At 39.6% G+C, this 25,178-nt stretch overlaps 1 protein-coding gene across 1 annotated transcript; it reads right to left on the reverse strand.

The window, feature by feature from the left end:
* Hikeshi (heat shock protein nuclear import factor hikeshi) lies at positions 1-24,375 on the reverse strand. The gene is made up of 5 exons (XM_055623412.1): positions 24,160-24,375; positions 19,286-19,523; positions 5,689-5,840; positions 2,461-2,579; positions 1-1,410 (listed from the first exon to the last, which is right to left on the reverse strand). Exons 1-5 carry the CDS (start codon positions 24,187-24,189, stop codon positions 1,356-1,358), a joined length of 594 nt encoding a protein of 197 aa, XP_055479387.1. The 5' UTR covers positions 24,190-24,375; the 3' UTR covers positions 1-1,355.
* Between the last annotated feature and the right edge of the window lie 803 nt (positions 24,376-25,178).

A 25,178-nucleotide genomic window follows, 5' to 3' on the forward strand; every position in this document is an offset into this window, starting at 1 on the left:
TTTCTCTTCAGATCACTTTAATATTACTCCTTTTGTAAACAAAGGACACTGTACCATCAGTGACATATTTTCCAACTTTTTAAAATTATCTGGCAAAACATTAACTCAAAGCTCCCCAAACTGTTAAGTTCTCTTCCTAATAGGGGCCCTGTGGCTCCTCTGCTGTATATACTCCTCGATTGGGTCAGCTTCGAATACAGATGAGATCTTGGCGGTCTTCAGCCAATATGCTTCACCAGTATGAGTCCTTTTTAAATGAGACAAAAAGCTTTGTCTTCATATGCAAAGGTACTGAGGCTATACATTCTACATTCTATACACAACTGCTAACTAACATAAACAGTGTTCAATAAAAGTTCACTGGTATTTAACATAGAAATTTTATTAAAGTATATCAATCTGCAGATATAAAAACTCACAACCAACCTTTCTTGATTGAAAAACAACAAACTTGCTAATCTTAAGAAATACTCCCTGAAACCAAGTGTGGTGGCATATCCTGTAATGCCAACACTCAGGAGACAGGGGCTCAGCATCAGGACAAGGACATTCTTAGCTACAGAGGGAGTTTGAGACTAGCCTGGGCCACATGAGAGCCTGTCTCAAAACCAATACCACCATCCCCCAAAAAAGAGGAAAGAAAAGAAAAACTCTCTGAAGATAATTTTGCCATTTTTTTAAACATTCTTTTTTTTTTTTTTTTTTGGGGGGGGGGTTCAAGACAGGGCTTCTCTGTGTAGCCTTGGCTGTCCTGGACTTGCTTTGTAGACCAGGATAGCCTCAAAGTCACAGAGATCCACCTGCTTCTGCCTCTCTGAGTGCTGGGATTACAGGTATGCGCCACCACGCCTGGCTAATTTTGCCATCTTAAAACACATTTTGACATGTGTTTCAAAAGTTTCCCAATTATGAAATATTAGACTTAACGTTAACTACTCTAAGCAGGACATGGTGGATCAAGCCTGCAATTACAGCACTTAGCTACATAATGAATTACTGGCTGTCGCGGGCCACATGAGACTCTTAAAACCAAACAACAAACAACATTTACTATTCCAGCAAAGTACTGTGAGAATAAACAAAAAGTTATACATGCTTATTTCAAATACTACTACTGTAAATAGGATTTATTTTAAGAAATAAATGATAGCCAATACAAAATGTTTGTCTCCGAGAAGTATTTCATACTTATAAGGGAAAAGGTAATTAATATTGAACATTTTCCTTGTTCAGTGTTTCTAATTTTTATAAGGGTTTAGAGTAAGTTTCATAGTCACTAAGCAGTTTTGAAAGGTAGGCTTCATGACCCTTTGACTTCGTGCTTTTACAGGACATGACAAATTATTTTATTCAAATTATGTTTTCCAAAAGAGAGGGTTCTGTGCTAATCGTCTTTGAAAGTTTTCATACCTACAAGAGAAAATCCAGAATAACATCAGAACATTTCAATCACAATTTCATGACTTACCAAATAACTTTTATCAACAATAATTTTATGACATTTCCCAAAAACTATGATAAAAAAGGGAGAAGCAATTCTGAACATTATCACAGTAAGAGCAGTGACTTAAAATAAGATGGACTGACAGCTCTTGGCAGAAAGCAGCAATAGACAGAGCCAGTGCTAGAAAGCCAAGGAAAGGGATCATCACAGAGACTGCAGATTCCTGAAAGCGGTTTGCTCAAAGTCACAACAGCATTGGGACAAAATGCAAACCCAGTGTATTCTGGTATCCCTGCTACAGCAGAGTACTACCTCCTACAAAACTTCTACTATCTCCTCCCTGGGCCATTAAAAGTGAAAAGAAATGACAACAAAACAAAGAAGTCAGAGAAAAGTAATAGTCATCATGTTCAAGACGCAGTGTAAGAAACACAATGCCTGGCGTATTGACTTTCAATTTCATTTGTTAATGCTGTTGTTTTTATTTCACCGTAAGAGCATTTTGCCTGTGCATGTTGTGTGTACCATGTATGTGTGTGGTATCTACTGGGGAAAGAAGAGGACTACATCAGATCCTCCTTCTGGAACTGGAGTTAAAACCAGTTGCAATTGCTAAAAATGAAACCCAGGTCTTCTACAAGAGCAGCAAAGCTCTTAATCACCGAGTCCTTTTCTCCGGCCCCAGGGAAAAAATGTTTTGAGCATTGTTCAAATGTTAATAAAGTATTTCTAACTCAACACAGAAAATGAATCATCCCTAATAGTGATCCCTAAAACACAGTGGTCTTTCCCTGACTTTATGAATTCCTAATGGCTACTTTGTAATAGAATATTTACGGTATGAACTATTCTAGATCTGAAGGCTACAAAATGAACATTATTAGCCTGTAATATATGAACAGATGTTGATATCCACAATAAATGACTATGTTTACCTCTCAAAGAAAAAAAAAACATTTATAGGCCAAATATAGTTATTAAAACCTTAACACTAGAGATTGGAAATTTCCTCATACCATTTCAGAACCACGTTTGCTGGGATAAACATTTCAGATGGATTTGGTGTCATCTGAGCCTGAGAGACAGCAAATGATGAAGCAAAATTGTAGAAGTTGTCCAACATCTTCTGTGTGAACTGCAAAGTTAATAGTTGATTTTAGTGAGTTACGTTAATTTTTATATGCAGTTTAGGCCTCAATACTTTTAAAGTATTCCCATATTCTGGTGCCTTTGGTTCTAAGAAATATAAGTTCTAAGACAGCCAGGCATGGTAGCGCATATTTTTAATTCCAGCACTTGAGAGCTGTGGCAGGCAGATTTCTTTTTTACTTTGGGAGGTGATGTTTCAAAACAGGGATTCTCTGTATAGTAGCCCTGGCTGTCCTGGACTAGCTTTGTAGACCAGATCGGTCTCAAAATCACAGAGATCTGTCTGCTTCTGCCTCCCGAGCAAGTCCAGAGTAAGTCTACAGAGTGAGTTCAGAATGTCCAGGATGACACAGAGCAAACCTGTCTCAAAATAAAATAAATAAAAATAAAAGAAAGAAAGAGGTGGGGAGGAGGAGAGGAGAGGGAAAAACAGTTACTGGGTAGGATTACTGTAAAAGAGAACAGGATAGGCACAGTATTATTCCATTTCTTCTACTTGTTAATCTGCCTCTTTTCACTGACCATAAAATGATCAAATCTACTAATATCCTGTAGTGTCTATAGTAGAAATCAGAAGTAAACTCATTAATCCTTTATGAAAATCAAGTGGTCTTAAAGGCAATAAACCTAAAAGTAAAGAAATTAAAGGCAGTGTTCCTTTGGGCTCACTCAGAAACACTCTTCCAGGCCATAGAGACGGTGAAGAAGTTAAAGGAAGGCACCATGCAAGACCGATGGCCTGACTTCTATCCCAGGGAGCCAGAGTAGTAGAAGAGAACCAGCTCACAAAAGTTTCTGACCTCCACAATCACCATGGCACACTCGTGCCTACGCATACATGTGTAACACACACACACTCTCTAATAATGATGATGATATGATAATAATAATAATAATAATAAAAACAATAAACTTAAAACAAATGGTCTTCCCAGCATTACTTTCTCAAAATTACAAAACTGGCTCTGAAAGTTCCTGATGCATCTTTTTCACAAAAGAAATTACCTTACCGGGGTCTTAAAATCTGCTCATTTAATGGGATAGAAGATCTATCATGGGCTGGAGAGATGGCTCAGAGGTTAAGAGTGCTGGCTACTCTTCCAAAGGTCATGAGTTCAATGCCCAGCAACTACATGGTGGCTCACAACCATCTAAAATTAAAACTGGTGCCCTCTTCTGGCGTGCAGGTGTACATGCGAACACACATTGTATACATAATAAATAAGTAAATCTTAAAAAAAAAAAAAAAAAAAGAAGATCTACCATTAAGGTATCATTAACATCAAGAATTAATTAGGTCACTAACTAAAAGGGTCTATTAGAAACACAGTTTGCTGCAACCCTCCACACCAACAAGATGCTTTTTTCTTCTTTCTTTCCTTTTCTGACACAGATAGTTAGACAATGTATTAAGAAATGTAATCAAGTTTTCCAAAATTAAACACTTAAGTTCATTGCTACTTTCAACAAAATTCTAATAAAATTTTTCACAAAATTTGACTGAGTGGTACTGTCTGGAACTCAAAAAGGTGATTAAAATTATTAGGAAGAATATCTAGGCCTGTTCTGATGACGATAAAGGACTTGGACTATTAGACATTAAGACTTAACTGGCAGCTGGTGGTGTTGGCTCATGCCTTTAACTACAGCATTTAGGAGGCAGAGGCAGGTAGATCTTTTAAGTTTGAGGCCAGCCTGGTCTACAGAGTGAGTTCCAGGACAGCCAGGGCTACATAGAGAAATGCTGTCTCTAAAAACAATAACAAAAAAAAAAAAAAGAAAGAAAACAACCCAAGCAAATTATATATGAGACCCAAATAACCAATTCACAGTGGAAAAAATTTTTTAAAAGAAAAAGCAGAGAGCTGGAAGAGGAATGGCAATGGCCACAGAAGAATGTCAAAGTGGTATGATTTATACTTGCAGACCCTGTCATAAATTAGAGCTGGAAACAAAGCCATATGTAAAACAGAAAGGAGAGGGAAATCCAGAAATTAGTAAATAGGAGAAAATATAACAAATGGGGGCGGGGAAGGAGCTCTTAAGTGTGCAAGGACAGGCATTATACTTTATCTACTTTGTTTATCTGTGCTTAAAAAAGGCTTGGCACAAAGTAAGTACAAAATAAAAATCTGTGGAATACCTAACTTTTTCTTTATACTTTATGCTTAAAAAATTTCATAATAAATTCAGAGGAAGCCCATAGGCTGCTCAGTTTCCAAGTAGGTTCCTAGTAAGGGGCACATGGGCTGTCTCTGACATGAACTCTGTGGCTGGCTCTTTGATCACCTTTCTGGGGGGAGGGGAATACAGCCTTGCCAGGCCACAGAGGAAGATGATGCAGCCAGCCTTGATGAGACCTGATAAACTAGGGTCAGAGAAAAGGGGAGGAGGACCTCCCCTATCAGGGCACTAGGGAAAGGGCATAGGGGGAGAAGAGGGGAGGTGGATGGGACTGGGAGGAGATGAGAGAAGGGGCTGCAGCAGGGATACAAAGTGAATAAACTGAAATTAATTAAAATTAAATTAAAAAGCTCAAAAAATTTATAAGCTCACAGAAGCAGACAGGAGAAGGGTGGCTATAAAGGGTTGAAGGAAATGGGGAGGTATTGGTCAAAGGGTGAAAAGTGTATGTATAACAGAAGATTACACACTGGAAGTGTAATTGTGATCTGCTAAGGTTCAGATCTTAACTGTGCTTACACAAGGAAGAATGCAACATTGTAGATATGTTACCTACCTTTAGTTACTTCACAAAATTTGACATATATCGAAACATTATCCTTTTTAGATAACTTTAAATATTTTTTAAATTTTTAATTATTTATTTTTATTTTATGTACATTGATGTTCTGCCTGCTTGTATGTGTATGTGAGAGTGTCAGAGCCCCTGGAACTGGAGTTACAGACAATTGTGAGCTGCCATGTGGGTGCTGGGAATTGACCCCTCTGGAAGAGTAGCCAGTGCTCTTAACCGCTGAGGCATCTCTCCAGACCCTAGAAACATTATCTTAAACACCAGAGAAATGTACAGTCTTGTAAGATATACCACAGTGGAGGAGGGCAGACAAAGAAATGGAGTATGTATGGATTACCTGCGTGAATGAGTCCACAGAGGACACAGCAGCACTGCCTACAGGAGTCTGCTGAGCCAGACTGTCCAACAATTCCACCGAAATTCCAATCTGAGCAACAGACGGGGTTCGCACAATATTCATGGCTCCAAACGGGTGCTGGCTTCCTTCTCCTGAAAGACATTTACAGATGCTACAAATTTTCACACTAACTTGTACTCATGCAAATTCCTCTGTAATTGAGGAATCTCTCCTTGATTTAACACATTAAGAAGTATCAAGTTTATCTATGACTCTGATAAGGATGTCTCTCATCAAGGTTCCTGTTATGCTACCTATGGTGGCTGCTTTGGACCTGAAGGCCTGCTCCCCATTTCAGGTCTTACTGCTCTAACTCTCCTGATCAAGTTCACCTAAAAGGAAACTCATCCCAGCTGTCCTTCGCTATGAGTCCCCAGCTCTCTGTAACACACAGGTTTCCCCAGGAAGTCACACAACATAGAAAAAATATACCTGTCTTATAGGTCTCAGCACCACACACAAAGATAAATAAGGACATGGATCTTATAAGGCAGATCTCTAATGGGTTCTGTTTATGGTCACAACCTCATCTTTTTCTGTACAAGCAGTCAAACAATACTTCAAAGCCTAGAACTCTGAAGCCTTTCATGGCTCACAATTTTTTCAAAGTGAGGAAGATCATCTTCTCTAACCATAATATGCATAACATTCTCATTTTGACATTTATAAACATCTTAAAGAATGACCAAACATGGCAGTGAGATGGCGCAACAGGTAAGGATGCCTGCTGCCATGCCCACTGAGTTTGGTCCCACATGGCAGAAGAGAACCAACCTCTACAACTGTCCTCTGACCTCCACATATACCATCTGGAGCACTCACACAGACAAACAATAAATAGATATAAAAAGTCAAATAAGGAGCTAGGCACAGTGCAGCACAACTGTAATCCCAGCACTCGGGGAGGCAGAGGCCTCCTCTACACAGTGAGTCCAGCACAGCTAAGGCTACACAGAGAAACCTTGTCTTGAAAAACAAACAAAACAACAAAAATAAGTAAATAAAAATTAAATAAGAAAACCAGCAAGATAGCTCAGAAGGTGAAGGCACCTGCCACAGAGTCTAATGATCTTCAAGATCCTCAAGGTAAAAGAGCACTGACTCCTTCAGGCTGTCCTCTAACATGCTATGTCACACACACACACGATAAAATTTAAATATAAAAAATAAAATAAAACAACTCTTCAAGATGACCAATTTACAATAGTTACCCTGATTGTCAACTTGGCAGAACCAAGAAACAAGTATGCATGCTGGTAAGGGATTATCTACAGTGGGATAACTGAGATGGGAAGACCTGGGATTCTAGTTTTCTTCCTGTTGCTGTGATAAAACACTCTGACCAAAAGCAACTTAGAGAAGGAAATGAGACTTATTTGATATTTATTTATTTATGTTTATTTGTTTGGCTTACAGGTTACAGTCCATTTATTACGGGATATTAGGGCCAGAACTCAAGAAAAAGGTGGAAGCAAAACCACAAAGAAACACTGCTTGCTGGTTTGCTCCCAGGCTCATACTTAGCTAGCATTCTTATATAGCCGGGAGCCTCATGCCTCAGGAATGGTGCTGTCCATGGTGGGCTAGGCACTCCTGCACCAACTAATAATCAATCCAGTCCCTCACAGACATGTCCCAGACCAACCTGATCTAGGAAGTTTCGTCAACGGAAATGTTTCAGACTAAACAAGGTACCCACCCATCCTGAATGTGGTGGTATTACACACTAGGCTGGATTCCTGAACTGAATAAAAAGGCTGAGCACAAGTATCCATCTCTTTTGTTTGTTTTCAAGATAGGGCTTCTTGTGGACCTTTAGCTGTCCTAGAACTAGCTCTGTAGACCAGGCTGGCCTCAAACTCAGAGCTCCACTTGCCTCTGCGACCTGAGTGCTGAGATTAAGGGCATGAGCTACCACTGACTAGCCATTCATCAATTTCTGATTGACTATGGATACAATGAGAACAGTTCTCAAGTTCCTGCTGCCATGACTTCCAGGCAGCAGGAATATTGCTTTGTTCAAGTGCTTTGTCAAAGCAAGCAGTCAAGTAACTAATACAGAAACCCAATTATTTTTTTTTTTTAATTTCACTTTTGTACTATTTCATTTCAATCACCTTTGCACATAAACACCCATTCAGGATCTGCACATATCTTTTTCACACATACTCAAGTTCTTAAATGACTGAGTAAAATACCGTATTTCCTTCCATTCCTTAGAAACAGTTCAGTGGTCAACCTTACTTGAAGAAACTCAGCCAAGGAGACTGTTATCTAAAGACTCAGTATCTAAGATTTCGCTAACACAAGCAACTTCACTATCATTTTAGAATGCATTTCTCTTATTTCCCTTTGCATTTTTCTACCTAGAAAACTTCTTCTGTCCACTTCTTTCTTTACCATCATGAACTAAGTCAGAAAAGTGTGGATTCCAGATTCTGTTTAATAAAAGGTAAAAAAAAGCCATAAAGATGTCTACAGTCTCTGTTTATATTCTTTTAAAGATGGCATAACTGGAGCTGGGCATAGCCACTGCCACATGCCTTCAATCCCAGCATGTGGGGTAAAGGCAGGTGGATCTCTGTGAATTTGAGGCCAGCCTGGTCTGCATAGTGAGTTCCAGGACAGTCAAGGCTATATAAAAAAACTTTTATCTCAAAAAAAAAAAAAAAAATCAAACAAACAAAAAAACCTGAAAAATGTTTTTCTATGAAGATTACATGTCAATACAATGGCAAATCTGGCTCACATTCCATTTTTGCATGACCTGCAACCTATATACAGTTTATAAGTTGTTTAAAGAGCAATATGGCAAGCCAGGTATGGTGGCACACACCTGTAATCCCAGCACTCAGAGAGGCAGAGGCAGGCAGATCTCTGTGAGTTCGAAGCCAGCCTGCTATACAATTCAAGTCCAGGACACCCAAGGCTACACAGAGAAACCCTGTCTCAAAAAGAAAACAAAATATGCCATAGAGACCACCTTTGGCCTAGAAAAACTAAAATCTTTACAAAAAAGCTAGCCAACATCTGCCATGAACAATTTCATCATTCCTCCATCTTTCTTAATATATTTCAACCCCTTTTCTTTTAGCATAGTTAAAAATAAGTGATGAGTTGAAAGTGAAATAATTCCTTGATTGAATGCCACAGTGTATGAGATTCTGAAATTATAAAGCACAGCCCTAGATACATGTTGGATTTAAAAAATGACCCACTGGACTTCTGTAATTGCAAGACAAAAATAAGCTCTTAGTCTATTAAAAATGTTATTAAGTAAAGGGTTGAGGAGATGGCTCAGTTGGGAAATTGCTTGCCTCACAACCACAAGGACCTGAGTTTAAGCCCCAGCATGCTCATAAAGAGCGATATGTGATGGTTCACCTTGTCATTCCCAGCACTGGCCAAGTAACCTATTATAGCTGGTGAGACATAAGTTGCAGTGGAAGACTCTGTCTCAAAAAGCAAGGTGGGCATCTCCTAGGATCCACTCCCATATATAAAGGTTCCCTCTGTACTTTAGAAGACCTAGATAAAAGATAAAATCAGGACATATAATTCATCTAATTAGCTGATCAAGAGAAAAACTAAAAAGCTACAAGCCCACTGTTTCAGGTACTGTGTATGTACACAGCAGCCATGGAAGAAAACTGAAAATGCTGATGACAAAGGAAAGTAGCTGCCACACAGGAACGTCTGAATATGATAATGTATAAGTATCTTGACAGTATTGAACAGCTAGATAGAAATCAAATATACACACATATATATATATATTAAGATATCTATATATTTAAAATCTCTTTGATCCATATTTATTAATAAAATAACAAGTATGAAAATACATTTTTCCCTAACATAGTTTCAAAAAGTGTATTTTAAAACTTTATTGTCGGGCTGGAGAGATGGCTCAGCGGTTAAGAGCACTGTCTGCTCTTCCAGAGGTCCTGAGTTCAATTCCCAGCAACCACATGGTGGCTCACAACCATCTACACCCTCTACTGCCCTCTTCTGGCGTGCAGGTGCACATGCAGATAGAGCACTGATATGCATAAAATAAATACATAAAATCTAAAAAAACAAACAAACTTTATTGTCAGTAAATATCTTAACTTGAACAATGGTAACATATTCTCTCAGTTTTGAGAGCAGTTTGGGCAGGATATAAAGACTCCTTCACAGCTGAGCATGGTAGTAGTGTACACCTATAATCCTACCTTGGAAAGTAGAGGCAAAAGTTTGAGTCCAAACAAAGTGAGTTTAGGGCCAGCCTGGGCTACCAGTTCTCAAAAACAGAAACAAACCACCAAAACCATGGAACTGGGAAAATGGCTCAGAGAGGAGAGACCTTAACTAGACCTAAGGTTGTATGTGTCTGTAACAGCAACATGGGGTTAAGGGCCATCACATACAGAGATCCCTGAAGCCCTCTAGTAGGCGGTGTTTCAAGTTCAGTAAGAGACCCTGCCCTCAAGAATAAGGGAGGAAGGGAAAAAGAAAGACAGCTCAAGACCTGCTATAGCCTCACATGTTCATGAATAGACAAGTGCGCATACCACACATAAACAATGACAGCATCATAAGCGGGGGCTGGGGGGATAAAAGCAGTGTGTCAAAAAAGAATACGCATGCCCGGCAGTGGCGGCACATGCCTTTACTCACGGCACTGGGGAGACACAGGGGGATGATTGTTTGTGAGTTCAGCCTGGTCTATAGAGTAAATTCCAGGACAGGCATGGCTACACAATGAGAAACGCTGTCTCAGAAAAAAAAAGATGCATGCCCATTCCAGCTCATTATTCTACCGATTTCCATCAAAATCTTTGGTCCAATCTCTAACTCATTTTTAATCCTTACTTCACAATGAAATCGGCCAGTGAAGTGAGTGGAGAAGTGTGGGAAGGCACAAGGTTGCCTTTATGGCTCACCAGCCCCAACCCCCACCACACCCCTGCACCATGAACATAGACTAGTAGTGGCATCTTGAGCTGGTTTCTGTCCTTTCTAATCCTCTAAACAAATTCAGCTCAATTTTACAACAAAGCTAGAGTTATTAACGTGTTCTTTCTGGCAACTGAACTGAACAAGACATCATTAATATTAACATAAGGAAAGCTAAAAGCAATGTCATTAAAATACAGCAACAAGCCCAAAAGGACAAGGACATGATTATAAAGTAGTTCAGGGGGCTGGAGAGACAGCTCAGAGGTTAAGAGCACTGAATGTTCTTCCAAAGGACCACATGGTGGCTCACAACCATCTATAGTGAGATCTGATGCCCTCTTCTGGCACACGTGCAGGCCGGATGCTGTATAAATACTGAATAAATAAATCTTAAAAAAAAAAAAAAAAAGTAGTAGTAGTTCAGGGCAGGTGTGATGCTGAACAGGCAACATGGATCTGTGAGCTGAGCCCAGTCAGATGTTAAAAGGGAGCTCTAAGCCAGCCAGGGCTACACAGGGGGACTGAGACCATGTCTCAAAAAAGTCAAAAGGTGGTGGGGGAGTAAGTCAAATGAAGATTTATAAAAAACAAACTTTTAATACTTTCTAAAACTTCTTTGGTGGCAGTCTTTCTTCATAGGTAGCTTAGTGTTACTGTTTAAAAAGGCAGAGAAAAGTTGGGTGAGTATAGCAGATCAGAGACTAACGATGTAACACTTAGATGCGTGATCTGCTTAGCCCATAGATGAAGCCTGGCAGAACAGTTATAAAAGGCATTTTGGGGACAAATGACAAAAAACTAACACAGGCTGCATTAATGCTGAGCTTGATTATACCGTGTTTCTACAGGTAAGCTTATACCAAGGATCTGCAAATTATCAGCTCACACATTCAGCAACAAAGCAGAACAATGAGTATAACAGTCTCAAAATGTTCAGAAGAAAAACAAATGTATGTGGGGCTCAGCATTGGTAAACGCACCTGCTTCCACACCTGTCAAGTTTAGTTCAATCCCTGGGATCTAGCTACATGGTAGGAGAGAAGCAATCTCCAGCTCACACACATGCACCATGGCACACACACACAAGCATAACACACAAATGAAAAATTAAGTGTAATTTTTGTAACTAAATAATGATAAATAGAGCAAAAAAAAAAAAGAATAAATGTGGGAAAAGAGTATCAGGAATCTTTGTACAATTCTTACATTCTCCACTAGTTTCTTTTTTTCAAAATAAAGTTGTAAATCTCTGGTTCAGAATTAGGAATGTAACTCAGTGATAGAATGTTTGCCTCATATTCATATCACATCCTAATACAAAAAAAATTCTAAATGATTTTTTTAAAGACTTATTTAAATGTGTACGCACGAGTGCCTGCATGTATGTGTACCATATGTGTGCATGGAGCCCATGGAGGTCAGAGCAGGGAGGGAATCAGACCCTTTGGAGCAAGAGTTATAGACAAATTGTGAGCTGCCATGTGGGTGCTGAGAACTAGATCCAGGTTCTCTGTAAAATCAGTAAGTGCTCTTAACCACTGAGCCATCTCTCTGGCCTCTAGAACTTGAGATGGCTCAAGTATTTTAAAAACCTGCATTTCAGACTTAAGAGTATCTCACAACTGGGCTTTGATTAAAACAGTAAGTATAAAGGAAAACTCAACTACAAGGTACCTAATTTACTCTGGAGGCCTGGAACACAAAATATAATCCTTTACTAATAACAAAGTTTGTAGTTTATAAAACCCTACTATAGTACGTATTCACACAAACATTTATTTTCTCTTATGCCACAGGCAATTTGAGCAACTATTTCTTATTATTCTATTCAGTATAATACACATTAAAAGTGCTGCAAACACAATGAAAAATTTGTTAAGCTCTAAGTAAGTGACTAATTATCTGACTCTAAGTCAGATAATTTCATATCTGACCTAAGGTCCTACTCCCCCACCTGCTCTTCCAATCTTGGCCTCTTCTGTTTCCCATTCTCCATATAATTCTCCACTGTAGATGTCACTGGAATGCTCCCTGACTGAGGCATTGCGCTATTTCCTCCTTGTCTCTTGAAACACTTTACAAATAGTTAACCTACAGAGAAAAGGAAGGTTTGAAATTGAACTTTGTGTGTCTGAACGGGTATGTGCATGTGACTTCAACAAACTCTTCAATAGTATATGAACACTGCAAACACTTATCTTTGACAGACAAATGCACATAAATATGCATAGACATAATTATATTTTTTTCTAAGTACTTACTTATCTTGGCAAGAGAAACTGCTTTCTACTTCCAAATTCAGAATCAAAAATTTAACCGCATAATTTTTAAAATATCATATCCGTATACCTGATTTATCACAAATCGAAACATTTCACATTTCATTATCAGAGCTGTTACAGACTTTAACAGATGTTTAACCTGAAACCAGTTTTCAGTTGACCCTCTGAATGCTGAAAGCGGTATCAAGTTTTCTACAGATTCTTAAAATTAATACCACAAAGGATAGATACCACTTTTAGAACTCAGATATGACATTTAAAAAAACAATTGAAAAAAGCAATAGTTGATGTTAATATAAACTTGAGAGATACACTAGGTATATGTGGAAATGGATTTTGAATTCTTAGAGTACCTTTTATGTTAAAGAGAAGACTATAGCCAGTAAAAAGACTTTATAGAAAAAAGTAAAGATGTAGTCCACTAAGAAAATTCTCAGAACACCTGGAAATGAAATGCTTTAGTGGACCATATTAAGTAAAAATAAAAGTAAGCAATTAGCCCTTTTGCCTATTTTTTGACTCCAAACTGTGGAGAAAATAGGCAGAGTATATTAACAAAACATCTGGCATCCCACTGAATGACTTCTTTGATGCCTTTCAAGAATATCGATGTTGGCTGGGCATGGTGATACACGCCTTTAGTACCAGAGAGGCAGAGGCAGGCGGACCTCTGTGAGTTTGATGCCAACCTGGTCTAAGTGCTAAGTTCCAGGAAGGACAGCCAGGGGTATGTAGAGGACCCTGTCTCTAAAGACAAAACAAACAAAAACAAAAACAAAAATAAAACCCACAAGCAATGTTAAACTTTAATATAAAAATAATAAGAATTGTGACATATTTTAATTCAAAATAATAAAAAATGCTTTGTGCTAAATTTGTCATTGTATTCAGAATTTTACTAAATGAATCAACAAGAAAAACTGGAGATACTATAAAAATTACCAAATTTCACTTCATAGTTGTCAACATATATAGCTACTTACTTCTATAATATTAATTCATGAAATGTTGTAAAAAGTAAATGATAATCTCTAGGAAAAACTTATAAAGAAATATAGTTTACAGATAAACTTTAAAATATTCAATCATAAAGAGTGCTAAAGACAGAGAAAAATAATCAAAATAAAACCGTTAATGCAAAGCATATAAATACATAAATACTAACCTGAGCTGACCTAATGCCTCCTTAGAAAGCTGGTGATTGTGAGAATAATTCCAGCCACAATTACCTGAAGCTACTTCAGTCTCCTCCAGCCTTGACGCGATTCATTAGCTTTGCTCAACCTAATCAAGCCTAAATACTCTGGGCTTGAAGTAGTATCTCAAAGATTAAAAATATGAATCTATTAGCAAAATTCCAGCTTTGAGTTGCCACACAATTCAACCTACAACTTTATACCTAAGAAAGGCTCTGCTAGCATGTCACCCAGCTTCTTCACTCCAAACCAAAAGTATTCTTTCTTTGCACAAATTAATTGCTCCTCCTCCTACACTTCTTAACTAAGGTGCATCTGATCTTTCCATCCTCTTCAAATTAAAGTTCTATTGTTTAAAAACACTATAATTTTTCCCATGTTGTCTCTATCCCATTAAACTGAATAAATACAGTCCGAAAGATGCTCAATAGGTAAAGAAAGGTGCCTGTTACCAGGCCTGACAGCCTAAGTCCTATAACTAATATCCACATGGTCAGAACCAAATCCCAAAAGTTGCCCTTTGACCTCAGCATGTTTATGCCCCCCCCCCCACACACACTATATAAATATAGTAACATATGTTCATATTTTACTTTAAACCAAAGCAGTGAGAACTCCCAAGTGAATACCAAGTGAACATGCTCGATGTCAGGGAGATATACTCTAAACTGCCTTTTAAGCATTGCTGGAGCTACCGGATATCCAGTTCCCAAGAATTAAAAAGGAAAAACAACAACAACAAAAAAAAGACTTCCAAAACATACCCTGAGCCGGACAGAAACCAATAACATAATCCACACAGACTATGCCAAAATGTAAACTTCTACTAAATAAACATACCACAAAAAGAAAAAAAGTAATCAAAGACAGAGGAAAAGGTATTTTCATATCATAAATCTGATAAAGAATTCATGTGGACAACTCTCAAAACTCTAATTTCCAGAGTAGCAGAATATGATGTAATCCAGCATCTGGGATGCCGATGTAGAAAAATCCAAGGTTAAAACTTCCTAAAATATACAGCCAGTTCTTCTCACTGTGGAGGAAAAAAAGAGGAAGAAGAGCAAGAGAGAGAATGAAGAGGGGGGAAGGGAGAAGGGGGAAGATCATAAAAAAAAAGAAGATTATTTGAACACTCAACCTCAAAAAGGCACAAGAAAGAGCCGGGCGTGGGAGTGCACAACAGAGGCCAGCCTGTCTACAAAGCAAGTTTTCCAGACAGCTAGGGCTACACAGAGAAATCCTGTCTTTGAAAGCGGAAAAAGAACACATGAAAAAGAATTCTCAGTATCATAAGCCCATTAGGAAATTTTTATTCAAACCACAATGAGGCAGTGGCGGCATCTGCCTTTAATCCTAGCTCTCGGGAGACAGAGGCAAACAGATCTCTGTGAGGCCAGCCTGATCTACAGAGGGAGTTCCAGGACAGACAGAGTGCTATCCAGAGAAACTCTGTCTCAAAAACAAAACAGCAACAACCAAAAAACCCACAGTGCTAAGACAGAACACATCAAGGGTGTTCCTTCAACAGCAAGATACCCACGGACTATATTATTCAGTCACTAGACTCCTCAGGGCTCACCTGAAAGCAGAAATAAATGCGTACCAAAGGTCATATATGTTTACAAACATTTTATTTTTATTCATGCAACAGTATAGGTGTGGAGGTCAGAGGACAATTTTCAGGAATCCGTTCTCTCCTTTTACCTCATGAGTCCCAGAGACTGAGTGCAGGCCATCAGGCTTGATGGCAAGTGCCTTTATCTACTGAGCAGCTTTATTTTATGATAACTATCTAGAAATATCCCAATTGTTCATTAAACCATTAATGAAAGCCTGGCATGGTGGTGCACACCTTTAATCTCAGCTCCTGGGAGTGACAGACAGGTTGATCTTAGTGAGTTCAGGAGAATCATTCTACATAGTCAGTTCCAGGCCAACCAAGGCAACACAGTTCAAAACAAACAAATCCTGGGTGTGGGGGGCAAATAGATATATGTGCTTGATACCAAAAGAATACTTCCTAGCAATGAACTTTTTGGGAAATGAATCAGTTTACATTAATATAATCAGTTTACAATTAACATAGGCATGGTGGCACAGGCCTGTAATCCCAGCACTCAGGAGGCAGAGGCAAGTGGACATCTGTGAGTTCAAGGACAGCGTGGTCCACAAAGTGAGTCCAGGACAGCCAAGGCTACACAGAGAAACCCTGTCTTGAAAACACACACACACACACACAAATAATTCAATGGTTCATAGTAGAGATGCCACAATTATAATCCAACAACAAAAAAGAAGTGTACTAGTAATACACACTAAAATATAGATGATTCCATAATTAATTGTACTCAATTAAAAAGCTACCTCCCAAAAAAGTACTCATTACATACCATTTATATAATTCTAGAAAATATGTTTTATTTTATGATATCAGAAAATGGGTCAGTAGCTGCCTACACTTGGGGAGGAGATAGAAGAGAATAGATAACAAAGGAGAGGCAGGACGACAGGGTGAGACAGTAACACCAGACACTGAATGAAGAACTAGTAAACCAGGACAGACTGTGTCATCAAGAGAGACTGAAGAGCTTCAGAAATCACAAGGTGACAGGATGGCTGAGAAGAACAAGAAACGATAGAAGACTCAGCGGGAAGAGTAGAGTGTGGCACAAGGGGAACAGAATTCTCACCCAGCAGGTGAGGCCGTCCAGGCAAAGCTGATGAAGTCCTACAAGAGCACAGGCGCACAAGCCTTAATGCCAGGTGAGTGATTTGGTGTGATGAGTCATTCTGTGGGCAGGTCAGCACCGTGGCCCTTGGCCTTAAACCCAGGGTAGGCAAATGCTCTGACCACTGAGGTATACGTTCCTAGACCTTTTCTTTTTTTTAAGGTTCTTAAAATTTATCTGCTACAGACAAACAGTAACATATTTATAGATTCGAGGACTCTAGTCATATCAAAACAGAGAAGTGAATAGGAATTTAAACTAAATAATATCCATATGGTGGTCATTTTTGAAGCTAAATGATAAGAATATTTTATCTCATACAATACTGTATACATTAGAAATTTTTATAATGAAAACTACAATAGCAGATCAAATTACTTTGTGTTTTCTATACAGATATAAGCATCGTGATTATTCAAGTTCTTTATTTAGAACTTCCATTTACTCAAGTCAATTCTGTTCGCATTTCTAGTATAACATGATCAAACCGGTCTGTACCTAAAGCACATTAAAAACTGCTGACCTATTAATGACAGCCACTCAATTCTGACCCACAGCTGCTCTCCTTGCCGTACACTCTTGCCTTATGCCATTCTGTGCTCAGCACCTTCCCAAACTGTGACTCACCCTTCACTAGAACAACTGTCTCCTCCAGGGCACTTCCCCAAGCACCTGCAGCGCCCCACTCCTCGTCCACTCTCCCCTCTCCCCAGCAATCTTACACTCACAGCTGGACAGGGTTTCGCTATGTAGCTCTGGCTGTCCTGGACTCACTTTGTAGACCAGGACAGCCTTGCGCTCAGAGACCTGCCTGCCTCTGCCTCACCCAAGTGCTGGGATTAATGGCGCTGCACCACTGCACCTGGCTGATAGCTCTTCTATTTTTTTTTTTTTTTTTCAAACAGACTGAATTGTCTGAACTCTTTTTCACTGAGGTGTCGGGGGGAACCAGGGATCAAACTCATATTGTCAGGCTTGCAAGGCAAGTGCTTTCACTGGCTAAGTCATCTTGCCAGCTCTATCTTTGCTTTTACAAATAACCATCTACAGAACTGTCTTCTTCTATAAGACATAAGTGTTACTGCAGCTGAGAACATAACAGTTATCTTTACACTCCCACAGTAGGAATCTATTAAGTACCTATATTAAGTACATAAACATGTTATCAACATTGCCTCAATCAGCTTTTGCTTGGCCTCCATATGTAAGTTCTATAAGAAACGTATTTGAGTTTTCATACACTCCCATCCAGACTTAAGAGAAACAAAGATTCAGCAGCAGCAAATGGTACCCAACCTAAGCTTATTTTCACATTTGTTCAAAAAAATACTTCAAAGTATTAAAGGTTATGCCCTATCATTGTTAACAGAATCAAAACAAGACCTCTAAAGATTGGACATAAGAGTCGAAAACAATTGTGTGTTCACATGTGTGCACGTGAGTGTGAATATTCACATATGCATGTATGTGTATACAGGAGGAAGCAGGTATCATTCAGATGTACATGTTCAAGTACATGTGTGAAGGAGGCTTGGATAGCTCCATTGGTAAGGCCCCTGAGCCTGAATCTGAGAGTCCAGGGTTCACGTCCCAGCTACCTTTAGATGTAGCCCATGGAAGTTTAAGAGTGCCTCAGACTGTGACTCAGAATTAAAAAAAAAAAAAAAAAAAAAAAAAAAAAAAAAAAAAAAAAAAAAAAGAGCATCAAGTACATTTCTGAGTGCACATGTGTGTTTGTAGAGGCCAAAAGTCAATCTTAGGTTAGTCCTTGAGTCTGTCCACCTTGCTTTTTGGCTTCCCAGCAAACTTAGGGTATACCTGTCTCTGCCTCCCTAGTGCTGAGATTACAAGCACATGCCACCATGTCTGGCTTTTTACATGCTTGCATGGCAAGCACTACCAACTGAGCCACATAAGAGTTCATTTTTAATGAAGAATTCCAATTTCATTTTCTATACAGACAGCTGTATTTTTATCAACTGTATTTAAAACACAGACATGTATACTATAAAATGTGAAGGAAGAAGAAAAAGGAGGTGGAGGAGATGGAGGAGAAGAAGAGAAAAGAAGAAGAAGAAGAGGAAGAAGAGGAGGAGGAGGAGGAGGAGGAGGAAGGAAGTCCTGTTTATTAAAATATCCAGGAACTCAGAAAAGTCCAAAGTAAACAGTGGGTGGTTTCTGTCAGGGTCAGAGGACGAGTGTGCGCACCCAGGAAGCTCTCACCTACTGCTTTTCAAAGGTTTGCTTCATCTGTTTTTGGAAAAAGGATTATTAAGTATTCCTTCTAACTCAGAAAACATGATAGAACCTTTAAAAGCTGTGCTTCTGGTTATGCTATTTATGAGAAAGCTTAACTATGACACTATTTTAATATTACTCTTACCAGATTTAAGACCTGATATTTTGAAGATGGCACTTGGCTTCCCATTCGTGACAAATCCTAGGAGCTGCCACACTGGCACCCCATTTGAGTCAGGATAGGAAAAGTAGACAGATCCTCCCATCCCCTCAGGAAATGGGATTGTTCCCAGCATAAAAACCACGACATGGTTGATATTTTCATAATCAGGCAAGTCAAAAACAAATTTATCCTCTGCCACTTGCTGTGCAGCTGTTTGCACCTAGAAAATAAGAAACCAGTCTTAGTTTAGGAGTTTGACAAGTTACTATAACCTTATTACTACTACAAACTGTCCCCAGTATAGACTACTACAGGTATTACAGTTAATATAATGTTATCAGCCTAATATTCTAATTACAAAACCACCACCAAATGTGTCAAAAAATAAAATACAACACCGTATGTTTAGCCTTAAAATGCTTACTTAAAAAGACTTGGGGCATGGGAGGGGGGCAGGGTTAGTCTCTGCTACACAGCAAGTCTGAGGCCACCAGACTACACAAGCCTCCATCTCAAATACAAAGCCTTGTAAAAATGAAAGTGTGAGATTGACCCACCAACTACAGGGCCTGTGTGGGACTGACCTAGGCTCTCTGCACACGTTACAGTTCTGTAGCTTGGTCTTCTTGTGGGACTCCTAAGTGGAATCAGGCCTGTCTCTGACTCTGTTGCCTGCTTCTGGGACCCTTTTCTCTTACTGGGATGCCTAGTCTTTCTGCAACTTGATATACCATGGCTGGATGATATTCATGGGAGGCCTGACCTTTTCTGAAGACAGAGGAGTGGATTGGGGGTTGGGGGAGAACTGGAAGGAGAGGAGGCAACTGCACTGAGGATGTAAAAATAAACGGAGAGAAAAGTGTGTTCAAAAGAACACTACTAGGATTTTATCCTCAATCTGAAGGATAGAGGGTGAGGTAATTAAAATGGGCACTCAATTACTCTAAGATTCTGATTTTGCAAATTCAGCCACTAAAATTTATTTATAACCCAAAGCCAAGGCTTGTAAAATTTCTCCGTTCACCAACATTCTGAGGGGCAAAACAGCAACAAAACACATTAAGGTACCTTACCAAAACCATTTCTGGATAAAATCAAACAAGGCTGTGTTTTGCCTTGTTTCAGCCTCCATGTTGTGAGCAAATGTCCTTTTTGCAATCTATTGGGTGCCACCTTTTCTACTTTGCACTTTTGAAATTTAAAATGGTTACACTTTATAAAGTGCTTCTGGTGTTTCTACTTGCAAGATTACGAAATGCCTCCACAGAAAAATACATTGTTACACTTTTCTTCAGGTATGAGGTAGAATGTTTAGGTCATTAGTTGAATACTAATCAAGCAACAATGTTTTTTGTTGAAAACAGGATATTGCTATGTAACTCTGGCTGGCCTGGTCTTGGCTAATGTAAACCTCCCACACCCCTTCTGCTAGCCTAGAAGACACAGTAACTCTTCAGCCTGAAGTACTGAGATTGAGTTGTATTCTATCACTCCAATAATACATAGCATTTTAAATACAAATACATAGGAAACAAAGGAATGACATGATGTTTAAAAAAATGCTGGGATCAGGCTGTGAAACAGATAGACAGATGGATGGAAAGAAGAAAAATGCTGAGAGGGGTAGGGAGAAGGACTAGGAAAAGAGGGAGGGGAAACAGCAGCTGGATGTAAAGTTAATTAAAATTCTAAAAAATTAAAAACAAAATTTTTAATTTCTGAAACCAAATTGTCTCAAGAACCTAATCCTGCTGTTCAACTGGTTGCAAAGATTAGCATTTGCCTTTTAGTCTTCCAAGTAAAGAAAACTTTACTTTTGGGAAGAACAGGAACTGGTGGTAAACCAGGTATTTTGGCACACACATTTTGGAAGGAGCCAGGAGATTCAGGAAATCATGGCCAACCTTGGCTATATAGCAAGTTGGAAGTATCATGAGATCCTGTGGGGTTGGGTGGGGGCTGCTGGTTGTACATAAAAACCTATCTTTATATTGATTGATATTGCTGAATCTATACACATCACAAAAAAGAAATAGCAATTCTCAGAAGTCTCAGGTAAATAAACTGTCTAAATTTTAGCTTATATAAGATGAAGGGTTTTTTTTTTTTTATTTTAGTTTGGGTTTCTGGATTTATTGTAATTGCTATTCATCAAAAGAACAAATCATAACTATTCGGAAGACTAAACATTCTACTTATTTACTTATCTACATTTTGACTAAGGTTTTCTCTGCATAGCCTTGACTGTCCTGGAACCCTGTGAACCAGGTCTGCCTCTGCCTCCTGAATGCTGCTGGGATTAAAGGTGTGTGCTACCACTCCCAGCCCAAATACTGAATCCTTAATGCCTGAATGCAACCAATTTTCTGTGCCCAGTATCTGCTACTAATTAAATGCTTACTTTTTCTTCTCTATAATTTTCTATCCTACCAATACAAGAAACCTTAAAAACCAGATGACAACTTAACTCCATCTATAAACTAAACCCCAAGATGTCAAAGCTCTGTGAGGGTCTCACAAAGCCCACACCATTCTCCTACTCCTTCTGCCTCTATTCACAGATGTTAGGTTTAAAGGCATGTGTCACTGTATGCAACTGGAGCTGAGTGTTAAGGCCAAGCTGATTCCCTTTCACTGACCCAACATAAAATTTACCACCATAAAAAATAAAATAAAATGAAAAGAAAAAATATAATCCAAAATTTCCTGTAGTGCTAAATTCGGTTTCACCAAGTTTTAGCACATACATATTTTTTTGGAAGGCGTGACAAACTATGGTATTCACAGGTCTGGAAATAACCGTAAGGCAAAGTATTTGTTTCAACTTTTATTGACAGGCAAAAGACATTCTGTAAATTTGTACCCACATTCCAATCCCTGCCCCTTTTAAGGATAGGATCTTATGCATGTGGCCCAAGTTGGCCTTGAGTGAGCTATCTAAGCCAAGACTGACCTCAAATTCCTCTTTCCCAAGTGCTAGGAAAATTACAGTCGTGAGCCACCATATCCAACTAGACAGGCTAATGCTTGACTTTAATTAAAACAAACAAGGTGGGAGAACCTTTCTCTTCTTTTTCTTTGGGTACTCTTTCCTTAAAGAAAAAGCCTGAGGGTTGTGGTGGCAAAGGCTTTTAATCCCAGCACTTGGAAGGCAGAGGTAGCCATATGTGAGTTGAGGCTGTTCTACAGAACAACTGCCAGGAGAGCTAAAGCTACACAGAGAAAACCTGTCTTAGAGAAATAGAAGGAGATAAAAAAAGTCAAAGAATGGAAATTAGGTTCCTAAGTTTCAATAGGTTTTTCTGACAAAAAAAAAAAAAAAAAAGCATTTAAGTTCTGAGATATTAGCAGTTCTATTTGTCCTTCACTTTATTTATGTCTAATGATATAAAATTAAAAGCCAAACATAACTCTCCCCACCCCACCCAAAATCTTGTCTTGAAGAAATATCCATTGGATATTTATCACATAAATTTGACACTGGGCAAATAAAGCAGATATTAACTGTAATTCCCTTCCAGATTAGTTCATAAAACACACAGACTCTGCATAGGGTTTTGTTTTGTTTTTGAATCTTTTAAAAGTTCTACCACTTAACTATTCGCCCAACACCTTTTTTTTTTTTTTTTTTTTTTTTTTGACACAGTCTTTTTTTTCAAATTTTTTTCTTTCCCCCCCCCCCACCCCCCCTCAGCCACACGAACAGCTAGAATTACAGGTGTGCGAGGCTGGGTTTTATTAATGACAGGCATCTGCGTACCATGCTCATCTCAAATCGTTTCTTTCCTGTTCCAACACCAGAGCCGGGACATTCCAAAAGGAGCTCACTAGTACCCCACCTTCACTGGGAACTCCCATTAGCTGGAGATAGAAAATAAGCTTTCTAACCCGAGCAGTCCGTAGTTTCTTGGAACCACGTGGTTTTTTAAGAGCAGCGTGTAGAGAATAGACTATCAAAAGCTGGTGAAAACGGATTGGGAGCAGTAGAGCGCTCGCCTACCGTGTGTGAGGCAAAATTTAACAAAGAGACTGCAATATTTAACAAAGCAGGGAGAAACGAAACAAAGAGAAATAGCTCTGAAGAGAAAGGAGCCAAATCTCAAGACGGAAATACGGATGGTTTCTAAGGGAGCAAACAAGATTCACTCTAGATTATTCTTCAACAGTTCCAGGCACGCATTTCATCTAATTCTAACGCTTTGACTAAGCAAATGCATCTCTTTGACCAATAAGGAAGCATTCCACTCGAATCCTCTAGTTATCACAGATACGGCTCAGACCTAAATTTCGGTCATTTCGGTTAGTCAACTTCCAATCATTTAAAGCATCATTTTCCACTGTGGAAAATTTTTAATTGGGTCAGTAAACTTCAGAAAAGGGGCCTTCTAAAGTCACCAACAGAAATTGCCCGGGCAATTTAAAAATCTTTGAAAAACACGCTATTAGCTTTAGATTAAACATCTCAGCTTTTCTTCTAAGTGACATTATCAATGTAAGCGCGTATTTACACTAGCTAGCGAGTGTAAGCTCCTGAGCTGCAAAGAGAGAACGACCGCCTCACGAGTCACCACGGTTAAGGCGAAATGCCAAAGTAAACGCCACAGCGGAGGCTGAAATAACGAGTAATTACAGCACTCAGCCCACTAAGGCGGAACAAAACGCGCACTCAATAATATTCAGCAACCATTCAAACAGGTCTAAGAGTTGGGCAAGCGTCCCAGTCCCCTTCTCGCACGCCCAGGACAAAAAGAAGACAATGTGCGGATTCCCCCGCGCTCCTAGCTCCGTGCACCGTGCCACCACCCGGCTCTCAATCACCGACCCCTTCCTGCCACCACCACCCGGGCCATCCTCACCAGCCTCCCCGCCACCAGGCAGCCAAACATGGCAGCGCCCTCGGCGCCTCCGCTCGGCCAGCGGGCAACTCAGGCCGGAGACCAGGGATTCCGCAGCCACTGTCCTAATTGAACTCAAGAACCTTCCAGGAGAGAACGCGCCTCTACACTACATAGCAACACGGGAACACATTCTGGCCCGGCGACCTCTGACCCTCCCTTCCAAGCCCGCACGCCTCTCGGGGAGGAGTACTTCCGGGTCTGGCGCCCGTTTCCTCCTTCTAAGGCAGCGAGGAAGAGCTGCCGTCTCACCGAGACTACAAATCCCATACTGCCGTGCGCCGGCCTCCGGGAAGGCGAGCCCGGAGAATTTGAACGGTAGTACGTGATTTTCGTGCTCTTGTGAGTCTAAGTGTGTGAGTGCGGAGTGCGAGGGGAAGGCAACCTCGTAGGAGTGACAGTACGCCTCTGCCAGAATCGCTTCACCCAGCCTCTTCCTGCAAAATCGCTGTGGGGTGAATATCTCCATTTCATACGTGAGGGAAATGGAAGTTTAGAAAGGCCTAAAACTTGACAAATCTGTGAATTTTGGAGCGCCAGTTCAAGCCATCCAGGTCCTGCGTTCTTTGGCCAAACACTACCTCAGAAGCACTTCTGTATTTTTTATCTCATTTTTATGGCAGGGTCTCATATGTAGTCCAGGTTGACCTCGAACCTTGGACCTCCTTTCTCATTCTCTAGAGAGGCTCTCTATAATTCCGTGGACAAGCGAAGCCATGGAGGGCCAGAAGTACTAATTTTTTTTTTTTCCCAAAAAGTACTAATTTGTGTTCTTGTTTATGTTTCTAGTAGTGCTTTCCAACTTCACTTTTACCCATCCTCCCCCATCTAATGTGCTGTACCTCTGTGGGCAAGCCAGACTACAGCGGCAGTCACTCATTTGCAACAGAACAGTAAACCTGTCTTTCAGGGTTGCTGGGAGGACTAAATGATAAGTTAACTGATAACCTCCACTAAAAATAGATTCTGGGATTGCTTAA

Source organism: Psammomys obesus, unplaced genomic scaffold (genome assembly GCF_907164565.1).
Source record: "Psammomys obesus unplaced genomic scaffold, mPsaObe1.curated_primary_1811, whole genome shotgun sequence".
In the NCBI taxonomy this organism is placed as follows: domain Eukaryota; kingdom Metazoa; phylum Chordata; class Mammalia; order Rodentia; family Muridae; genus Psammomys; species Psammomys obesus.